The sequence below is a fragment of the Phyllobates terribilis genome, unplaced genomic scaffold, assembly GCF_046119375.1.
Source record: "Phyllobates terribilis strain yellow unplaced genomic scaffold, ASM4611937v1 Scaffold_1__5_contigs__length_1240528914, whole genome shotgun sequence".
Lineage (NCBI taxonomy): Eukaryota > Metazoa > Chordata > Amphibia > Anura > Dendrobatidae > Phyllobates > Phyllobates terribilis.
Window position 1 is genome coordinate 822,893,276 of NW_027362761.1, and position 19,455 is coordinate 822,912,730.

At 44.7% G+C, this 19,455-nt stretch overlaps 1 protein-coding gene across 2 annotated transcripts in view; it reads right to left on the reverse strand.

Moving 5' to 3' along the window:
- Positions 1-19,455, reverse strand: part of GC (GC vitamin D binding protein) — a 338,037-nt gene that overhangs the window by 32,050 nt on the left and 286,532 nt on the right. For both annotated transcript variants that reach the window (XM_073637868.1, XM_073637861.1), the window contains one exon: positions 10,528-10,581. In XM_073637868.1, the coding sequence (XP_073493969.1) occupies positions 10,528-10,581 (54 nt within the window). The remainder of the gene's footprint in view (positions 1-10,527; positions 10,582-19,455) is intronic.

A 19,455-nucleotide genomic window follows, 5' to 3' on the forward strand; every position in this document is an offset into this window, starting at 1 on the left:
CATCTACCTCTGAAAAAATATTGGGCTTCTAGCTGTGTGTGGGACTTGTTCTATTAATCCATCTATACAGACCTCCATCAGGTTGCAAACTGAATATATTTTTTTCTGCATATAGCTCTGACAAAATATTTGGCCTTCTAGCAGTGTGTGGGACTTTCTCTATTAGTCCATCTATACTGACCTCCATCAGGTTGCAAATTGAATATAATTTTTTTCTGCATCTAACCCAGCCAATAGTTTTGGCCTAATACCACAGTTTGGCCACTCAGCTCTGCTCGGTTCCCATCCATTGTTTTTTTGTGCAAACAACTCCAGAGTTGTTAATTAGTTAACCACCAAAATGAGTGGAAAAAGGCCTGCTGCTGGTAGAAAGGGGAATAGGCGTGTTGGGAAGGGGAAAAAAGGTTGTGTCCGTGGGGTAGGTGTTAAAGCAACAGTAACATCTGCAGAAGAAAGACCATCTTCCAGCCAAACTAAAATGTCTACTTCTTTTAGCGGACAATGTGATAAGATCCCTTTCTTACGGCCACGCCAATCGCTACAAATTCCAGATGAGGCACAAAAACAGGAGGTGCTTCAACGGATATCAAGTGCTCCTTTAAGTGGGCTCTCCTCCACATTAACTTCAACATCACAAATACTCCAGTCCTCAAAGGTGTCACCCCAATTGCACTTGCTTCCTCACAGCTCCCAAATCTCCAGCTGCCCGTCTGAGTATGAGGTAGAACAGATGGTTGAGTCTGCAGAGCTGTTTACTCATACTATAGCCTGGGAATCAGAGGTCGACTCCAGCGCTTCTGTGAATCCAGACGAGGAAATGATCTGCACTGATGCCCAGAATCTTTATGAGTCGGATCCAGGACCAGTCGCAGAGGATTCTGACCATAATGTAGACCCTCATTCCCAAACTGTAACTCCTGTTGGTGGAGACAATGAGGAAGACGATGATAAGACTCAAATACCTGATTGGAGCGACAACTTTAGTTTTTTGTCAGGGCAGGAACAGGTTGGCTCTGAGGACGACGGGTGTGATAACGCACAGGGTGATGATGATGAGGTTGGAGATCCCACTTACTGTCAACCCACAGTCAGCCAAGAGATGAGGTCAGCAGAGGAGGTGGAGGAAGATGCTAGTGACGACGAGGTCAGGTTGCGCCTTCCTGGACAGAGACGTAGTACTGGAAGCACGTCAACAACTGCATCCTCAAACACAACTCTGCCTCTCACCACAAGTCGTGGTGGCTCTTCAGGTCGCATGGGTGCTAAGCCTTGCATAGCCTGGGCATTTTTTCAGATCGATAAAGATGACCCAACTCGTGTTATCTGTAACATTTGTCAGCAAAAGCTAAGTAGAGGCCAAAAAATACATAGTTTGAGTACTTCATGCATGAACCGGCACATGGACATGAAGCATAAGTTGCAGTGGGAAGCTCAGCGTGCTACAATGCGGCCTAGCCGGCCGGGCCAACCACCGTCTGCCATATCTTGTGCATCCGCGGCCTCTTCATCCTCTGTGACTGGGGGGACAGCAGTCACACCTGTTTTGGGGCGCAGACCTGCACCTCTTTACTCGCAACAGCCAGCGTGATTGGCAGGTCATCATTTTCTTTTGAGGTGGTAACACCAGCTGGTGTTGAGCGCTGTCCGACATCGATAGCACCACCTTTGGATCAAGGCAACCTAACATGTCCGCCTGCATCTTCCTCACAGACCGGCAGTTTGCCGGGGACACCCTTATCAACCCCGTCTAAGCACAATAGCCAGCCCTCGGTCCCTCAGATGTGGACAAGTAAAAGACCATTTCCTCCTATCCATGAGAAAGCTAAGACGTTGAATTTCACCATCTGCAAGTTCTTGGCTACAGAAATGCTGCCTTTCCGCCTGGTGGACACAGAGGATTTTCGAGACCTTATGTCCGTCGCAGTGCCCCAGTACCAGATGCCCAGTCGGCACTACTTCTCAAAGAAAGGTGTGCCTGCGCTCCACCAGCATGTCGCACACAACATCACCGCTTCTTTGAGAAACTCTGTGTGTGACAGGGTGCATTTCACCACAGACACTTGGACGAGTAGGCATGGACAGGGGCGTTACATGTCGCTGACTGGGCACTGGGTAACTATGGTGACAGCAGGACAAGGGGCTGCTGTCCAAGTCTTGCCGTGCCCACGAGTTGTGCGTCAATCCTCTTTATGTCAAAGTTCCTCCACTGCTTCTGCCTCCTCAACCTCCTCTCGGTCTTCCACCTGCACCCAAAGCCTGTCTGGTCATGCCACAAGCTTTCTAACTGCGCAGAAGGGATCCTGCACACCTCCTTACTATGCTGGCAGTAGGGATCAACGTCATCAGGCGTTTTTTACTATGAAATGTCTGGGAAATGTGAGTCACACAGCTGAGGAGTTGTGGTCAGCTCTGGAGAACCAATTTCATGAATGGTTGTCTCCACTGGACCTGAAACCAGGGAAGGCCGTGTGCGACAATGCTGCAAACCTGGGTGCGGCCCTTCGCCGGGGCAATGTCACACACGTGCCTTGTATGGCTCACGTGTTGAACCTGGTTGTCCAGCAATTTTTAGCCCACTATCCCAGACTAGATGGCCTTCTGCAGAGGGCACGGTCGCTGTGTGCTCACTTTCGCCGTTCGCATCCCGCAGCTCAGCGACTTACATCTCTACAGAAGTCGTTGGGCCTGCCACTTCACCGGCTAAAATGCGATGTGCCTACCCGGTGGAATTCAACTCTGCACATGTTGCAGCGACTGTGGCAGCACCGACAAGCCCTGGTGCAATACGTTCTGACGTATAGCCTGGGCCAACGAGATCCAGAGGTGGGGCAAATCACGCTGGAGGAGTGGTCTCAGATCAGGGACCTATGCACCCTTCTGCACAGTTTTGAAATGGCGACGAAGATGTTTAGTGCTGACGATGCCATTATCAGCATGACTATTCCGGTGATTTACATGCTGGAGCACATGTTAAACAGAATTCGGAGTCAGGTGGTGGCACAAGAGGAGGTGGAGGAAGTAGAGGAGGAGGAGTTGTATGCGGAAGGGCTAACATCTGCAAGGTCCAGACGGTCGGCAGCACCAAGGCGGCAGGCATGTGAGGGTGGGGGAGATGGTTTTACCAGGGCGCATGGTAGCAGCCAAACTAGTGAGGAAGGTGCAGGAGCCCAGGAAGAAGTGGAGGATGAACTGATGGAAGACTCATCAGATGAGGGAGACCTTGATCACATTTCTGTTGTGCGAGGTTGGGGGGAGAGGACAGAGGAAGGAAGCATGATTGTTACCTCGCCACCAACACAACAGGGACTTGGTGCTCCTGGATGCGCAACACACATGAGTGCCTTCTTGCTGCACTACCTGCAACATGACCCTCGAATTGTGAGAATTAGAAATAATCCTGACTACTGGGTTGCCACACTGTTAGATCCCCGGTACAAAAGTAAATTTGCAGAAATTATTCCTGCCATAGAAAGGGATGCACGCATGCAGGAGTATCAGCAGAGACTGTTGCAGAATCTTACATGTGCTTTTCCACAAAATACCAGTTTTGCACGTAGTGAATCTCACAGTTCCAACTTGCCAACCGTGGGACCGTCAAGTGTTCAGCACTCAAACCGTAACAGAACCACAGTATCTGCTGGTAACATCAATTTTGCGGAATCATTTCACCACTTTTTTAGCCCATCCTTTGCAAGGCCACAGGAGACAAGAAATCTGACACATAGTCAACGCCTAGAGACGATGGTACAGGAGTATCTCCAAGTAAACATTGAAGCCACGACTGTGTCACTGGACCCTTGCTCTTTTTGGGCTTCCAATCTGGATAAATGGCTGGATCTAGCCACTTACGCCTTGGAGATCTTGTCATGCCCCGCAGCCAGCGTTCTGTCTGAACGTGTGTTCAGCGCTGCTGGTGGTGTGCTGACAGATAAGCGCACGCGGCTCTCCACTGATAATGTAGACAGACTCACGTTCATAAAGATGAACAAATCATGGATCCGAAACGACTTTTCTACCCCTGTGTCATCCTGGGGAGAGTAAAAGCTTGATGATTGGTTAAAATCACCCTACCAACCGTTTTAAGCTTTCAAATTACTAATCATGTTTATCTGTATCTTGGCTGGAAAATAATTTGGGCTTTGTAGCAGTGTGCAGCACTGATTCTATTAGGCCATCTATAATAAGCTCCACCAGATTTAAAATTACTAATCATGTTTATCTGTATCTTGACTGGAAAATAATTTGGGCTTTGTAGCAGTGTGCAGCACTGATCCTATTAGGCCATCTATACTAAAGCTTCACCAGAGTTAAAATTAATAATAATTTTTAGCTGCATCTAGCCCGGAAAATAATTTTGGGGCTCCGAGATGCGCAAGACACATAAGTGCCTTCTTGCTGCACTACCTGCAGCATGACCCTCATATTGTCAGAATTCGAAGTAATCATGACTACTGGGTTGCCACACTCTTAGATCCCCCAAACTTTTCGATCAACCTTTTCATTTTAATAAAGACCAAAAAAATGGTCATTTTTGAAATTATAAGCATTAGCAGGTTGTTAGAAACTGAAATCAAACAGTTTTCAACTCAAAACTTTATTCTAGGTGATGTTACATTTTCACATAGGACCCCTTGTTCGAAAGGAGCTTCTGAACTCTCTCGTCCATTGAATTTGTCAGGTTTTGGATGGTTTCTGCTTCAATTGTTTTGCATGAGGACAGAATACCCTCCCAGAGCTGTTGCTTAGATGTGAACTGCCTCCCGCCATCATAGACACTCCTTTTAATGATGCTCCAAAGGTTCTGAATGGGGTAGAGGTCAGGGGAGCATGGGGGTCACACCATAAGTTTGTCCCCTTTTATGCCCATATCAGCCAGAGATGCAGATGTTTTATGTGCAGCATGAGATGGTGCATTATCATGCAGAAAAATGATCTTGCTGTGAAATACACGGTTCTTCTTCTTGAACCATGGCAGGAAGTGCTGTTTGAGAAAATCCACATACATTATGGAGTTCATCTTTAGCGCCTTCAGGGATCCTAAAGGGGCCGACAATCTGTCTCCCCATGATTCCAGCCCAAAACATTACTCCACCTCCTCCTTGTTGGCGCTGTAGCCGTGTTTGCGTGGGGTGTCCATCAACCAGCCATCCTCCACTCCATCCATCTGGACCATCGAGCGCTGCACGGCACTCATCCGTGAACAAAACAGTTTTGAAATCAGTCTTCATGTAATGTTTGGCCCACTGGAGCCGTTTCTGCTTGTGTGAAGTGGATAGAGGAGGTCGACAGGATGGCGTATGCACAGCTGCAAACCTCTGAACGACCCTGCATCTTGTTGTTCGGGGGACGTTGGAGGCACAAGCAGCTTCAAAAACTTGTCTGGTGCTATGACAAGCCTTTTTTGCCGCTGCTCTTTCAACCTGACGTAATTGCCTGTAGGAAAGAGTCCTAAATTTGCCCTTATCAGCACGCACACGTGTGTACTGTGAATCAGCTACATACTTCTTGATTGCCAAGACACTTCATCCTGATCATCGCACAATGTTGATTGTAGTCATGCCTTGACCTAAACACTCCACAATTTGTTGCTTCTCAGCAGCCGACACATCCTTTTTCTTTCCCATTTTGGCAGAAAATGTAGGCTGCTTAATAATGTGAGACAGCCTTCTTAAGTAGTCTTGCCTTTCATTGGACACACCTGCCAAACTAATTAGCACAGGTGTCTGCAATTGCTTACAGTGATATAAAGAGCCCTGACACACATCACCATCAATGAGTTTAACTGACAAACAAACAAATTCTTCCCTTATCACTCCTAAACACTTTTTGCATAATAATTTGGAACACAGTGTACATGTGCTTTTCCACAAAACACCAGTGGTTCACGTAGTGAATCTTACAGTTCTAACTTGCCAACCGTGGTCTGTATGGAGTTGTTCAATAAAGGGCCCAAAATTAAGATAACATAGATGGGAGAGGTCTCTATGAATAGGAATTCCTAAGTATTTGATACCCTGTGAGGGCCAGGCAAAGGGAAAGTTGGACTGGATGGAATCCTATATGGATTTGGGGAGGGAGACATCGAGGGCCTCAGACTTCGCTGCATTGATTTTAAAATTTGACCATGTAACAAAGTGATCTATTTCAGCCATAACAGCATGGATGGATATATGTGATTGAGTGATATATACTAGGACATCATCAGCAAATAGAGAGCACTTGTACTCGGTGCCTCCCACCTCAATCCACCTAATATTGGAGTTATGGCGAATTGATGAGAGCAGATGCTCCGTCACTAGGATGTATAAGAGAGGGGACAGAGAACATCCCTGCCTTGTCCCATTGGTGATTGTGAAAGGTGATGAAAATGTTCTGATGCGCCCCCTGGGCCTTGGGACACCCGGAGCCGGACCCTTTTTGGTGGATGCTGGTGGTTGTAGTCTCCGTGGCGGCAACCCGGTTCCGTGGCTCAGGGCGGTCAAACCAGTGGCGGAACTATTTATGTGGTTTTGATGTTTAAATGTCCGACTACGCCACCCGTGGATTGTGGTCAGAGTGAACCGCCGCTCCAGGGCAGACCGCTGAGGCTGGTGTTGTGGGTGCAGCAGAGCGTAGCATAACTCCCCACGGGAGGAGTATAGCCTCAGGGCAGTGTATGCGGAGGATGGGGGTGATGGTGCAGGGCAGCAGCAGTAATGACACGGAGTCAGTGATGCAGTCCAGGGCCTTTACTCACAGTTCTTATTATCCAGACCACGTCTGCAGGTAACGGCTGCCCACGTCATACTGTGCTCACCAGGTGAGGGGCTCAGACAACTCCCAGATAACTTTGGAGTGCTTCACAGGACCCCCTTTGTGTGTCCTTTGTCTGGCCTTTCTTACCAACACTTCTGTCCGGCTGCCTCGGGCCTCCTCTTGGTAAACTTGGCGCCAGTTTCCCTGACCCTATGTGGTGCCTTCCTAGCGGGTGTAGCGAGGGGCTGCGCCACATAAAATGTCACAGCCTCCTGTTTCTAGCTGAGGGTCGTTTCCTGCCTCCACTAGTTTCGGAGACCGGTCTCCCCCTTTGGCCTGACCCCTCCACGCAGGTGGATTCGGGCGTGCGGTGGCGACTCGCCCGTCCGTACCCCTGAGATCCCTTCGTTCCTCGTTCCTGGAGCCTTCTCCGCTCCTCTTCCTTCCTTCTCCCTCTTCCAGGCCTGGGCCTCTGTTACTAGGCCCGCCTCCGGAGCAGAGCTCATGCAGAGCCCCTGCTCCCTGCCACTTCTGCTCAGACTTCTCTGCACTGAACTAAGATGGTGCCCACCTTTTATACTCCCTTCTCAATGCACCCAGGAACTGCTTCCTCCCTGCTCCTGCACTACAGGGTTCCCCTTCCTCAGTGTTCCCTCCCCCCACTCCAGCCAGGGACAGGGACTGTCGTGCCCATCTCAGGGGCATATTGGTCGCCCTGCCCCACGGCAATGTGGTGTAATGCATGCAGGTGTCGGGTCCTGATCCACACTACATCCTTACCTGAGAGTGAGATATCACACCTCTGGGTGAGGTGCAATACCTCTGTAGCAACCGAGCCCTCAGGGTGCTACAGTTCCATTTATCTTCAGCCTAGGTGACGTATTGCGATACAGGGCCGTGATTTTGGCTATAAAAGGGTCCCCTAGACCCCTACCCCAAGCTTTTTAAGAGAATCATATATGGCGTGCCAGGAGACTCTATGGAATGCTTTCTCAGCATCCAACGAGAGTATCTAATTACAAATTTTTAACTGCATCTAGCCCAGGAAATTCTTTGTGCCTAGTAGCAGTGTCTGCTAATCAGCGGATTATCCCGGCTGTTAAGCAAGCTACACCACCTGTAGTTTGGACACTTCATTTTTTCAAAGGAAATGCTTCGGGACCACGGGATACTCAGTGAAGAGCATCAGGAGGCACCCCAAGGCATAGGGGCTCGGACTGGCAGTAGGATGCCTTGCGGTGGACAGCCGAGCTCGATCCTTATAAAAGCTTTTTAACTGCAGCAGCTTTAGTGGACGCTACTGGAGCTGGAATTACGCGGCTGCTGGCATTTGACTTGCCCTCCAATAGATCCTTGTAAATGGATTTAAAGTGTATTTATTCAAATTAGAGAGACAATTTAAATTAAAAAGCTTAGAGCTGCCTCCACCACAGGGGGGCTCGCTCGACCCACCAGCGGACAGGCACCAGTATTGGGAGAGGGGGGCTAGCCGTCAGGGTTCACCGCGGCTCTGGCACAATCCCGGCGACACGGAGGTGGCACGGGCAGGAGCGGACTGAACGTGTCGGCTTCTCACTTTTTGGATTTTAGAAGGGCATGACATGCCTATATCTGTGTCTCCCCCTCCTTTTACTCCTCCACCTCTTTTCTTTTCGCATGACTATATGTACTTGTCACTTTTCCATGTGTTAGTTGTGTCTTCTGAGCAGTTTGTCAGCTTTTGGACACCTTTGAAGGTGTTTTCTATGTGTTTCTATGTGTTTTTGTTTGCCTGCCATTGGTTTTAACGGTGTTCGAAGGTGTTCGACGAACAGTTCGACGAACAGTTCGGCGAACACACGGGTGTTCGACGAACCGAACCGAACTCGAACACTACGGGGGTGGCTCAACACTAATGCTGACAGGCTGACTCTTATAAAAATGAACAAAGGCTGGATTGGGCCAGACTTCTCAACACCACCGAATGATAGCAGCGTAACATAAACTTAAATATAGTGTCTTTTTTTTGGGAGGTTTAACTCTATTCCCATGCACCTCTGTCTTCACACCCAGACATGGGCATATGCTTCCTGATTTTGTCTATTTGCTCTTGTCCTCTTCCTTCTTCTCATCCTCCACCTCCACTACCATACCACCATATCTACCTTATCACCATATCTACGTCTCTTGTGGTTGCATTCACTGCATAGGCAAACAGTATGGGAGACCCACTTCCTAATAATAGGAACATTGCTTTCAGGAGGCCCTCCGACCTCTACGTCTCTTGCAAGGGGCATTGAAGTTCCTCCAAATTTTTGGCAGCCCTTGTACTCACTGCATACCCTATAACTAGATTGCAGATCCGCTCCTTTCTAATGGGAACATGTCGCTACTGTGGCCCACCTCTATGTGTCTTTAAATTGTTATTGGGGTTTTTACTAAATTTTGGGAGCCCTTGTACTCACTGCATACCCTATTACTGGATAGTAATGTAAAAAAATATATATATTTCAGCTCACCTGGGTCAGCCTGCTCGGTCCACTTTCTCATGAGGCACGGTGCTCGGATTGTAAAGATCCCCATCTGGGAGACATTAGGCAGTGATGAAAGGGTAGTTATCCAGGATAACTACCCTTTCATCACTGCCTATTACTGGATAGCAGACCCACTTCTTTCTAATGGGAACATGTCGCTACTGTGGCCCACCTCTATGTGTCTTTAAATTGTTATTGGGGTTTTTCCCAAATTTTGGCAGCCCTTGCAGTCACTGCATGGGCATTACCACTATAGGAGACCCACTCCTTTATAAAGGGAACATTTTTTTTTTACTGAGGCCCTCCTCTATGTCTCTTTAAAGGGGTATTGGGGTGCGTACAAATTTTTGGCAGGCCTTGCAGTCACTGCATACGCAATAACAGTATAGGAGACCCATTCTTTAATAATGGGAACAACAAAGCATAGCCGGCTGAGGGTCCTCTAACAATAGTGAGGGCCGACTGCTGGCCCTATAAAATAGTCTTTGTGACTTTCAGAGTCCCTCCTGATGATGTGTCTCATGATGTCTCACACACCACATGGCCAGAAAAGGTTGTAAATTGTTAAAATGACATTTACCGGTGAATGTATTTTTCAATGTTGAAAGCAATGCAAAAGGGCAAAAACGCATCAAAAACACTATGTGTAAACAAAGCCCAAGGTGTGGAGGAGCATTTTTGTTTTTGTATATTTATTTTGCCTTATATACAAGACATTACCCTCGAAAGGATGTCCCTTAACAGTCTGTAAAAGTGGCGCAATACTCTGACAACATTGCTGACAGCAGTGACCTGGGAGTCAGAGACTCTTCCAGGGGTCTTCCCCATGCTGTTCCCATGTCACTTGAGCACTGGGCAATATTTAGGACTTCTGCAGACAGCCGGGGGGGGGGAGCGGCTGGAAAATTGCTCAAGTTTCCCATAGACTTACATTGGGCTCGCTGCTCGGATCGAGCACTCGAGCATTCCAATTTGCTTGACCTGAGCAACGAGTACCCGAGAATTTTAGTGCTCGCTCATCACTAATATTTACAAAAAATGGGAATAGATTCAGATAAACTTACCTGTCAATCTTTGTGAACCCCCAGATTTTAATAAATTGTAATCTATGTTGATTTTTTTCCCCTAAAAACTATACATCACTTTGATCAGCACCACTGGTTCCATAATATCCTACCTGTAGATTCGACTACATTTTCAGGATGACAGATTCCCTTTAATTATGATGTAGTAGACATAATGAAAAATACATTGTAATAGACAACATGAAGCTTCATACCTATTGTATAATGCACGGTTCCCGTCTGCACAAATTTCCAATAACTTTTTGTATCTGAAAAGAAAGGTAAATTGTTTAGAGACCAGAATATAGATAAATAATACACATAAATTCATCAATACGCAGAATGAAGGGGTAATGCTAACTGCACAATGCATCTTTAAAGGGGTACTCCAGGGATATAAAAAATTATCATAATGCTCATACCTTCATAAACTATTGGGATAACATTAATAGTGCTGTTTTCCATCCTCACAGTAGTTGTAATTCTGTGATGCTGGAGCTGCTCCTTGGTATCCCCCCCCCATGGGATGTTATGTCACACATCGGGGAGGTGTCCTGCTCCTGGCAGCCCCCTGTTACCATCTACATGTATTCAGTCTGATATCGGGGTGTGAGGATGGAAAACAATACTATTTATGTTGTACCAATAGTTTATGAAAATATGAGCATTAGGATACATTTTTTATCTCCCCGGAGTGCCCTTTTAACTTGTTTAGATGCTTGTCTGATTGAAGCAAAAAATGAAATCTTAAATAATTTGGGACTGTCTTCTACTTAATTCACACATTCAATGACAACTAGTATGTATAAAGGGTAGTGTCTGTCACATTTACATCATAGCATAACTTTCATTACCCACAATCAAATATGCAGTATTCAAAGGGGATCTCCAGGAATAGAAAATAATAAATAACTAAAGGAAATATTGGTATAAATGAATTCCTAAATACATTTAATTTGCAAATCACGCTTATTTTGTCTAGGCAGGTAGAATATTATAGAATTAAAATGGCCGCCGTCATGTTACACTGACATTAATCTATCCCAGCCTGTGAGCATGTGCAGTAAGAAGCTCCTCCCCTTTTTCTTTCTATAAAAGAAGATGTCCTTCCCTGACACCACTGGAGATACCAGGTGCTGAGGTGAGAAGAGGCTCACGTTTCTGAGTGTCCTGCCTATCTGATTATACATTGTGTAACTTATCTCCATATCACAGTAGAAGAGATACTCCTGCACATGCTCACAGGCACCAGTCCTAACATTCTAGGACAGGTTTCTGTCTGTGTAACCAGATGGCCACCTTTTTAATTCTTAAGTGGTTACACCCCGATTTTAACAATTTTGATTTCCTAATTAAATGTATTTAGGGATTTATTTATAATGACATTTCCTTTAGTTATTTTGTTTTCTATTCCTGGAGCACCCCTTCAAATGAAATCTGTCAGCATGATTTACCTCGCACACCACTAAACTGTTTATATGGTCTTGTTGCTCCCTGAAAGATAATAGGTAGGCGATCTGTTGTTTCTCCATTTGCTCCCTGACTGAAAAATACTATTTTAATTCATATGTAAATGAGACTGAAATGCTCTGCAAGTGTCAGAGCTCTTCCCACACCTTTGCCTCCCTGAATCTATTCCCTGCCCAGCCTCACTTTCCTCTGCTTGACCAAGAGCTCACTGGCTTGAAGTAGTAGGCTGTCAGTCAAGCAGAAGAAAGTCAGGGTGGGCGAGGAATAGTTTTGGGGAAGCAAAAGTTTGGGAAGAGCTCTGACACTCCCAAAGCATTTAAGCATTATTTGCAAATGTATTTAGTCAGGGAGCAACAAATTGCTTATGTAAGGGTAACATTAGATTGAAACATTATTAAACAATTGCTTGTGAAAGTATTCCCTCCCCTCCCCCTTGGCATTTTTCGTGTTTACCTGTTTTGTACCACACAACCTGGAATTTCGCTGTTTTTTTTTGAGGGTTTGCATCAGTTCATTTAAAGAACATACCTACAACTGTGAACATGTGCTTTTCTTTTTATTGTGAAGCAGATAAATAGGACAAAATAACTGAAAGCTTCAGTGTGCATAACTATTCACCCTCCTAAAGTCAGTACTTTATACAGCCTCCTTGTGCATCAATTACAGCTGCAGGTCGCTTTGAATAAGTCTCTATGTGCTTTCCACATCTTGCCACTGGGATTTTTACCCATTCCTCGAGGCTCCAGCTCCTTCAAGTTAGATGGTTTCCTCTGGTGTCTGACCTCAGATTCTCAATTGGATTAAGGTCTGGGCCACCCCAAAACATTTACACGCTTCACCTTAAACTACTTGAGTGTTGTTTTAGCAGTATGCTTTGGGTCATTGTGTTGTTGCAAGGTCTCAAATCACTGACAGACTCAAATAGGTTTTAGTCAAGAATATCCCTGTATTTTGCACCATGCATCTTCCCCTCAACTTGGACCATATTCCCTGTCCCTGCCACCAAAAAATATCTCCATAGTATGATGCTGCCACCACCATATTTCACTGTGGAGATGGTGTTTTTGGGGTGATGAGCTGTGTTGGTTTACCTTGGTGGCCAAAAACTTAAATTTTGGTCTCATCTGACCACAGCCCCTTCCTCCATACATTTGGGGAGTCTCCCACATGTCTTTTGGCAAACTCAAAACAATTTTCGGGTGTAAGTAAAGGCTTTTTTCTGCCAACTCTTCCATAAAGGCCACCTCTATGGAGTGTACGGCTTATTGTGGTCGTTTGGATAGATACTCCAGTCTCTTATTGGGAACCTTGCAGCTCTTTCAGGGTTACCTTTGCTGCCTCTCTGATTAATGCCCTCCTTGCCTGTGCTGAGAGTTTTGGTGGGCGACCCTCTATTGGCAGGTTTGTTGAGGTAGCATGTTCTTTCCATTTGATGGTAATAGATTTGATGGTACTCAGGGGGATCATCACAGACTGGGATTTTTTTTTATAACCCAACCCTGACTTCTACTTCTCAACAACTTTGTCCCTGACTTGTTTGGAGATCTCCTTGGTCTTCATGGTGTTGTTTGGTTAGTAGTGCCCCGTGCTTCATGGTGTTGCAGCCTCTGTGGCCTTTCAGAAAAGGTAAAGTGTATATACTGACAGACCATGCGACACTTACACTGCACACAGGTGGACTTCCTTTCACTAAGCATGTGACTTATGAAGGTAATTGCTTGCACCAGAAATTTTTAGGGGCTTCATAGCAAAAGAGGTGAAAACATAGTATGCACATGCCAATTTTTAGTTATTTGATTCTATAAATTGTATTTATGTCTATATTTTTCTCACTTCACTTTATCAACTTAGACTATTTAGTGCTGATACATCACACACTAATCGGATTACAAAAATATTTAAACACAGGTTATAATATAACAAAGGGAATTTGTCAGCAGATTTTGCAATGTAATCTGAGAATAGCAAAAGGTAGGGGTTTAAACACTGAATTCAGCAATATGTCATTTATCAGACTGTGTGCTGTTGTCTACCTACAATGAAGGTTTTATCACTAGGACACTATATAGCCCAGACTAACTGCCTCATGCTAAGTCATCCTACCATGTCCCCGCCTCTTATAAACAGAACACTGTTAATAGATAATTTACACAGAAATTGGTGTGGGCGGGGTTAGCTTTCTCAGCTCTGCTTTATGCTACATCTTTAACTCTGATTGTGTTAGAACTGCTGCACCCAGTAAACTAAGTGATACATTGTTGGAATCAGGGCCTCTGCCCCTACATCATGCTGCTCTCAGATGTGGTAGCAATAACCTAATGGCAGATTCCCTTTAAACATTTACATATACAAAAATGAAGTAAAGCTAGCTTTGCCATTTAGAGTATGAGAACATTAAATGTGAAATGTGCCACAGTGAATTAATTATAAGTTAGCATGGAGATAGATGAAGCAAATTAATTAGCTGTCACCAAGTCAAATGTAGCACTAATGATGATGTTCAGATCACTTTCTAACGGAGTCTGAGATGAAGCAGGTTTTCATTACTACACACTTCTTCTCGTAAACCCTTTTGGATGAAATATCAAGAAAAAAAATAGTACTTTCAGAGCTCTTTTCCTTTTTATTTAGACTCCTCCACTAAGTGGGCATCTTCTTTCTAAGCTCAATTGTTTACTTGACAGGGAAATGGAGCGGAGGTAGATACATTAGATATCATTAATACAGTGGAAAATCTCTGTAAAGTGCTGAAGGTAACAGGTGTCACAGAATGAACAAAAAGGAGAATGCAATATGTATGACGTATGTATGACTTCTCCCCATCCCCTTTGTGACTTTGGCCTCATCACTGACCCCTGTACACAAAAAACATTATTACTTAGTGGAAGTCAACAAACTTCGTGAAAGTGTTCATTATTCCCACATCACTAAAATGTGATCATTTCCTTCAGCAATTTCATTTTATACTAAATTGTGCAAGAGAAGCTTGTGTCTCTCCTTCACTAGAATTGTATGCCTGATCAAAACGAGCATATAAATATCTGATGCCAAAAGTAGTGGAAAAATAAGTATATTTAACCTAAAATTATCACAGGGATTCTATTGATTTATTATTTAGATGAACAGATGGAAATGTGTTTTCTGATTATTGTAAACAGAACTATATACAGTACAGATCAAAAGTTTGGACACACCTTCTCATTTAAAGATTTTTCTGTATTTTCATGACTTTGAAAATTGTACATTCACACTGAAGGCATCAAAACTATGAATTAACACATGTGGAATTATATACTTAACAAAAAAGTGTGAAAAAACTGAAAATATGTCTTATTTTCTAGGTTCTTCAAAGTAGCCACTTTTTCCTTTGATGACTGCTTTGCACACTCTTGGCATTCTCTTGATGAGCTTCAAGAGGTAGTCACTGGAAATGGTTTTCACTTCACAGGTGTGCCCTGTCAGGTTTAATAAGTGGGATTACTTGCCTTATAAATGGGGTTGGGACCATCAGTTGTGTTGTGCAGAAGTCTGGTGGATACCCAGCTGATAGTCCTACTGAATAGACTGTTAGAATTTGTATTATGGCAAGAAAAAGCAGCTAAGTAAAGAAAAATGAGTGCCCATCATTACTTTAAGAAATGAAGGTCAGTCAGGCCGAAAAATTGGGCAAACTTTGAAAGTGTCCCCAAGTGCAGTTGCAAAAACCATCAAGCGCTACAAAGAAACTGGCTCATATGAGGACCGCCCCTGGAAAGGAAGACCAAGAGTCACCTCTGCTTCTGAGGATAAGTTTATCCAAGTCACCAGCCTCAGAAATCGCAGGTTAACAGCAGCTCAGATTAGAGACCAGGTCAATGCCACACAGAGTTCTAGCAGCAGACACATCTCTACAACAACTGTTAAGAGGAGACTTTGTGCAGCAGGCCTTCATGGTAAAATAGCTGCTATGAAACCACTGCTAAGGACAAGCAACAAGCAGAATAGACTTGTTTTGGCTAAAGAACACAAGGAATGGACATTAGACCATTGGAAATCTGTGCTTTGGTCTGATGAGTCTAAATTTGAGATCTTTGTTTCCAACCACCGTGTCTTTGTGTGACCCAGAAAAGGTGAACGGATGGACTCTACATGCCTGGTTCCCACCGTGAAGCATGGAGGAGGAGGTGTGATGGTGTGGGGGTGCTTTGCTGGTGACACTGTTGGGGATTTATTCAAAATTGAAGACATACTGAACCAGCAGGGCTACCTCAGCATCTTTCAGCGGCATGCTATTCCATCCAGTTTGCGTTTAGTAGGACCATCATTTATTTTTCAACAGGACAATGACCCCAAACACACCTCCAGGCTGTGTAAGGGCTATTTGACCAAGAACGAGAGTGATGGGGTGCTATGCCAGATGACCTGGCCTCCACAGTTACCAGATCTGAACCCAATCGAGATGGTTTGGGGTGAGCTGGACCGCAGAGTGAAGGCAAAAGGGCCAACAAGTGCTAAGAATCTCTGGGAACTCCTTCAAGATTGTTGGAAGACCATTTCCGGTGACTACATCTTGAAGCTCATCAAGAGAATGCCAAGAGTGTGCAAAGCAGTCATCAAAGCAAAAGGTAGCTACTTTGAAGAACCTAGAATATAAGACATATTTTCATTTGTTTCACACTTTTTTGTTAAGTATATAATTCCACATGTGTTAGTTCATAGTTTTGATGCCTTCAGTGTGAATGTACAATTTTCATAGTCATGAAAAGACAGAAAAATCTTTAAATGAGAAGGTGTGTCCAAACTTTTGGTCTGTACTGTATGTGCAAACGAAATTGACCGCAGTAAAAAATAAGTGAACAATACATTTCAATTGATTTTTTTTCTGCTTAAAGTAGTTGGGATTTTTGTAAAAATTAGCAAAGAAGAAAAAAGTAATTAAAAAATTGTATAACTATTAGCCAATGGATACATTTCCCACCATTCCAGTGTCAACGTTTTGGTGGTCCCCAGCAGTTCTGCAATACTGACTGTGGAGACATGAGGGTCAGTGGGTGCTCTTGTTTGCTGGCCTGGATGTCTCTAGAAAGACAGCTTGGACCAGGGCTCATCACACTGAATGCTCAAACTACTTTCCAATGGGCAGAATCAGGTCAGACTCCAAGTTTTCCTGGATCCCGGGCAAAAGAATCTCAGTGGGCCCCTATTTAACACATACCACGATTCATGGTACACAGATATGGCAGAGAACTATAGGTATAGTACAAGGCCAAAGATTTCACTTACTTACTGAGTGATATCTATTGTAAATCCTACAATAGCTCAGAAACCGGCGAAACTTCGCAGTGCACAGTGCGTGCCCTGGGGGGATTCAAAATATTTCATTTTAGACCGGACTGTATACTGCTCCATACAGAATAATGAGTCCCATATAATGCACCATACAGTATAATGTACGATTCATGGTGCACAGATATGGCAGAGAACTATAGGTATAGTACAAGGCCAAAGAGTTCACTTACTTCTTACATTACATAAATGATATCTATTCTAAATTCTACAATAGCTCAGAAACCGGCGAATCCTCACAGCACACAGTGCATGACCTGTGGGAATTCAAAAGTTTTCATTTTAGACTGGACAGTATAGTCCTCCTTACAGTATTATGGGCACCTCATAGTGCTCCATACAGTATTATGGGCACCACATAGTCCTCTATACAGTATTATGGGCACAAAATATTGCTCCATACAGTATTATGGGCACCACATAGTCTTCCATACAGTATAATGAGCCCCATATATTGCTTCATACAGAATAATGAGCCCCATATATCGCTTCATACAGAATAATGGTACCCATATAATGCTCCATAAAGAATAATGGGCCCTATATAATGCTCCATACAGAATAATGGACCCCATATAATGCTCCATACAGAATAATGGATCCCATATAAAGCTCCATACAGTATAATGGGCCCAGGGTCAACTCCTGGTTTTTTTGGGCACCAGGCGAAAGAGTCTCAGTGGGCTCCTATTTAACACATACCACAATTCATGGTGCACAGATATAACAGAGAACTATAGGTAGAGTACAATGCCAAAGATTTCACTTACTTACTGAGTGATATCTATTGTAAATCCTACAATAGCTCAGAAACCGGCGAAACTTTGCAGTGCACAGTGCGTGCCCTGGGGTGATTCAAAATATTTCATTTTAGACCGGACGGTATAGTGCTCCATACAGAATAATGAGTCCCATATAATGCACCATACAGTATAATGGGCTTCATATAGTGCTCCATACATAATGGGCCCCATATAATGCTCCATATATAATGGGCCACATATAATGCTCTGTACATAATACCCCATATAATGCTCCATATATAATGGGCCCCATATACTGCTCCACACAGAAAAAAAAATCAAATACTCACCTCTCCTGTCTGCTCTGCTCCGGACTCCTCAGCGTCACCGTCTTCCTGCTTTCTTCACTGTGACTGCTCAGCAGAGGGCGCGCTGAAGTGACGTCATCGCCCCACTGCCCTGAGATGTCACAATCAGGAGATGCGGAACATACAGAACCTGAGGACGAATGGGGAGTGGTAAGTATTTGCAGTGCCAAGGTCCTGAGTAAGCGGGGGGTCCAACCACGGTCGCTGGCACCTGGAACCCCCCGAGTCACTGGCACCATAGCACACTGGTGTCCCCGATGGTGAGTGCCCCCCACGCTTGCTCAGGGCCCCAGCACTTGCCCGGGTGCACTGGGTACTGACGCTGGGCCTGGGCAGAATACTACTCAGACAACACAGGGTGAGGGAAACACAGAGGGGCTATACTTTATTGGATCACCAACAGTCAATAACATATAGTACAATCTCAGCAAATACACAAGATGGTGCAAATTACAGCATCTTACCCCTCTGCTAGCTCGCCAGGAAATAGAACATCTGCAACTTCAGGGCTTCCAGGCCAACTACCCCAACCAGTAGCATTCCGCCTTTGGTGGGCACCCACAGAAATGGGTAGAAGCAAGCTTAGGAAGCTGACAGAGTACATTGAGGTATGTAGCCATGTGACCTGATTGTTCCAACCTGGGTTCTCTAAACGTCTCCATGGGTTCAGTGATGGGCAGTGGATCAAATCCGTATTCCTCCGGTTGGAGCCATGGTGCTTTGGCTGCTGTCCTTTAGATTCTCTTTGTAGAAGGAGAGAGGTCCCTTTTTACACCCACAGCTGTCCTTCCGGACATTATTCACAGGTTTTGGGGGAGGTGGGAGGAAAAAATCCCTCATTGTTCGAGTGTTCAATTAACATGCATATTTTGTCTTCAATGTTTGCAGAACAACAAGCTGCAGGGACTGCTATAATAGGTAGTCAGCAAGCAGTCAACAAATTAACAAACATCAATTCAACCTACAACAAGAGTCAACATTCAGGCTCATATGAACAATAGCTCATGTCCCTGGGCATACTGTATAATATGTCTGGAGTAATTAAGAATAAAAGCAGTGTTGTCACATTCCTCCCCCTTCTTAATTAGCCAGATGTGATAGGCTTCCGATCATCCTTCTCCACCTGTCGGGTACAGTCCATCAGCATTTCTTTCAGCACAGACACGAATGTAAGAGGTTTCACCTTCATAAGAATTAAACTTTTTATCATCCAGTTTCTGCAAAGCATATTCCATGT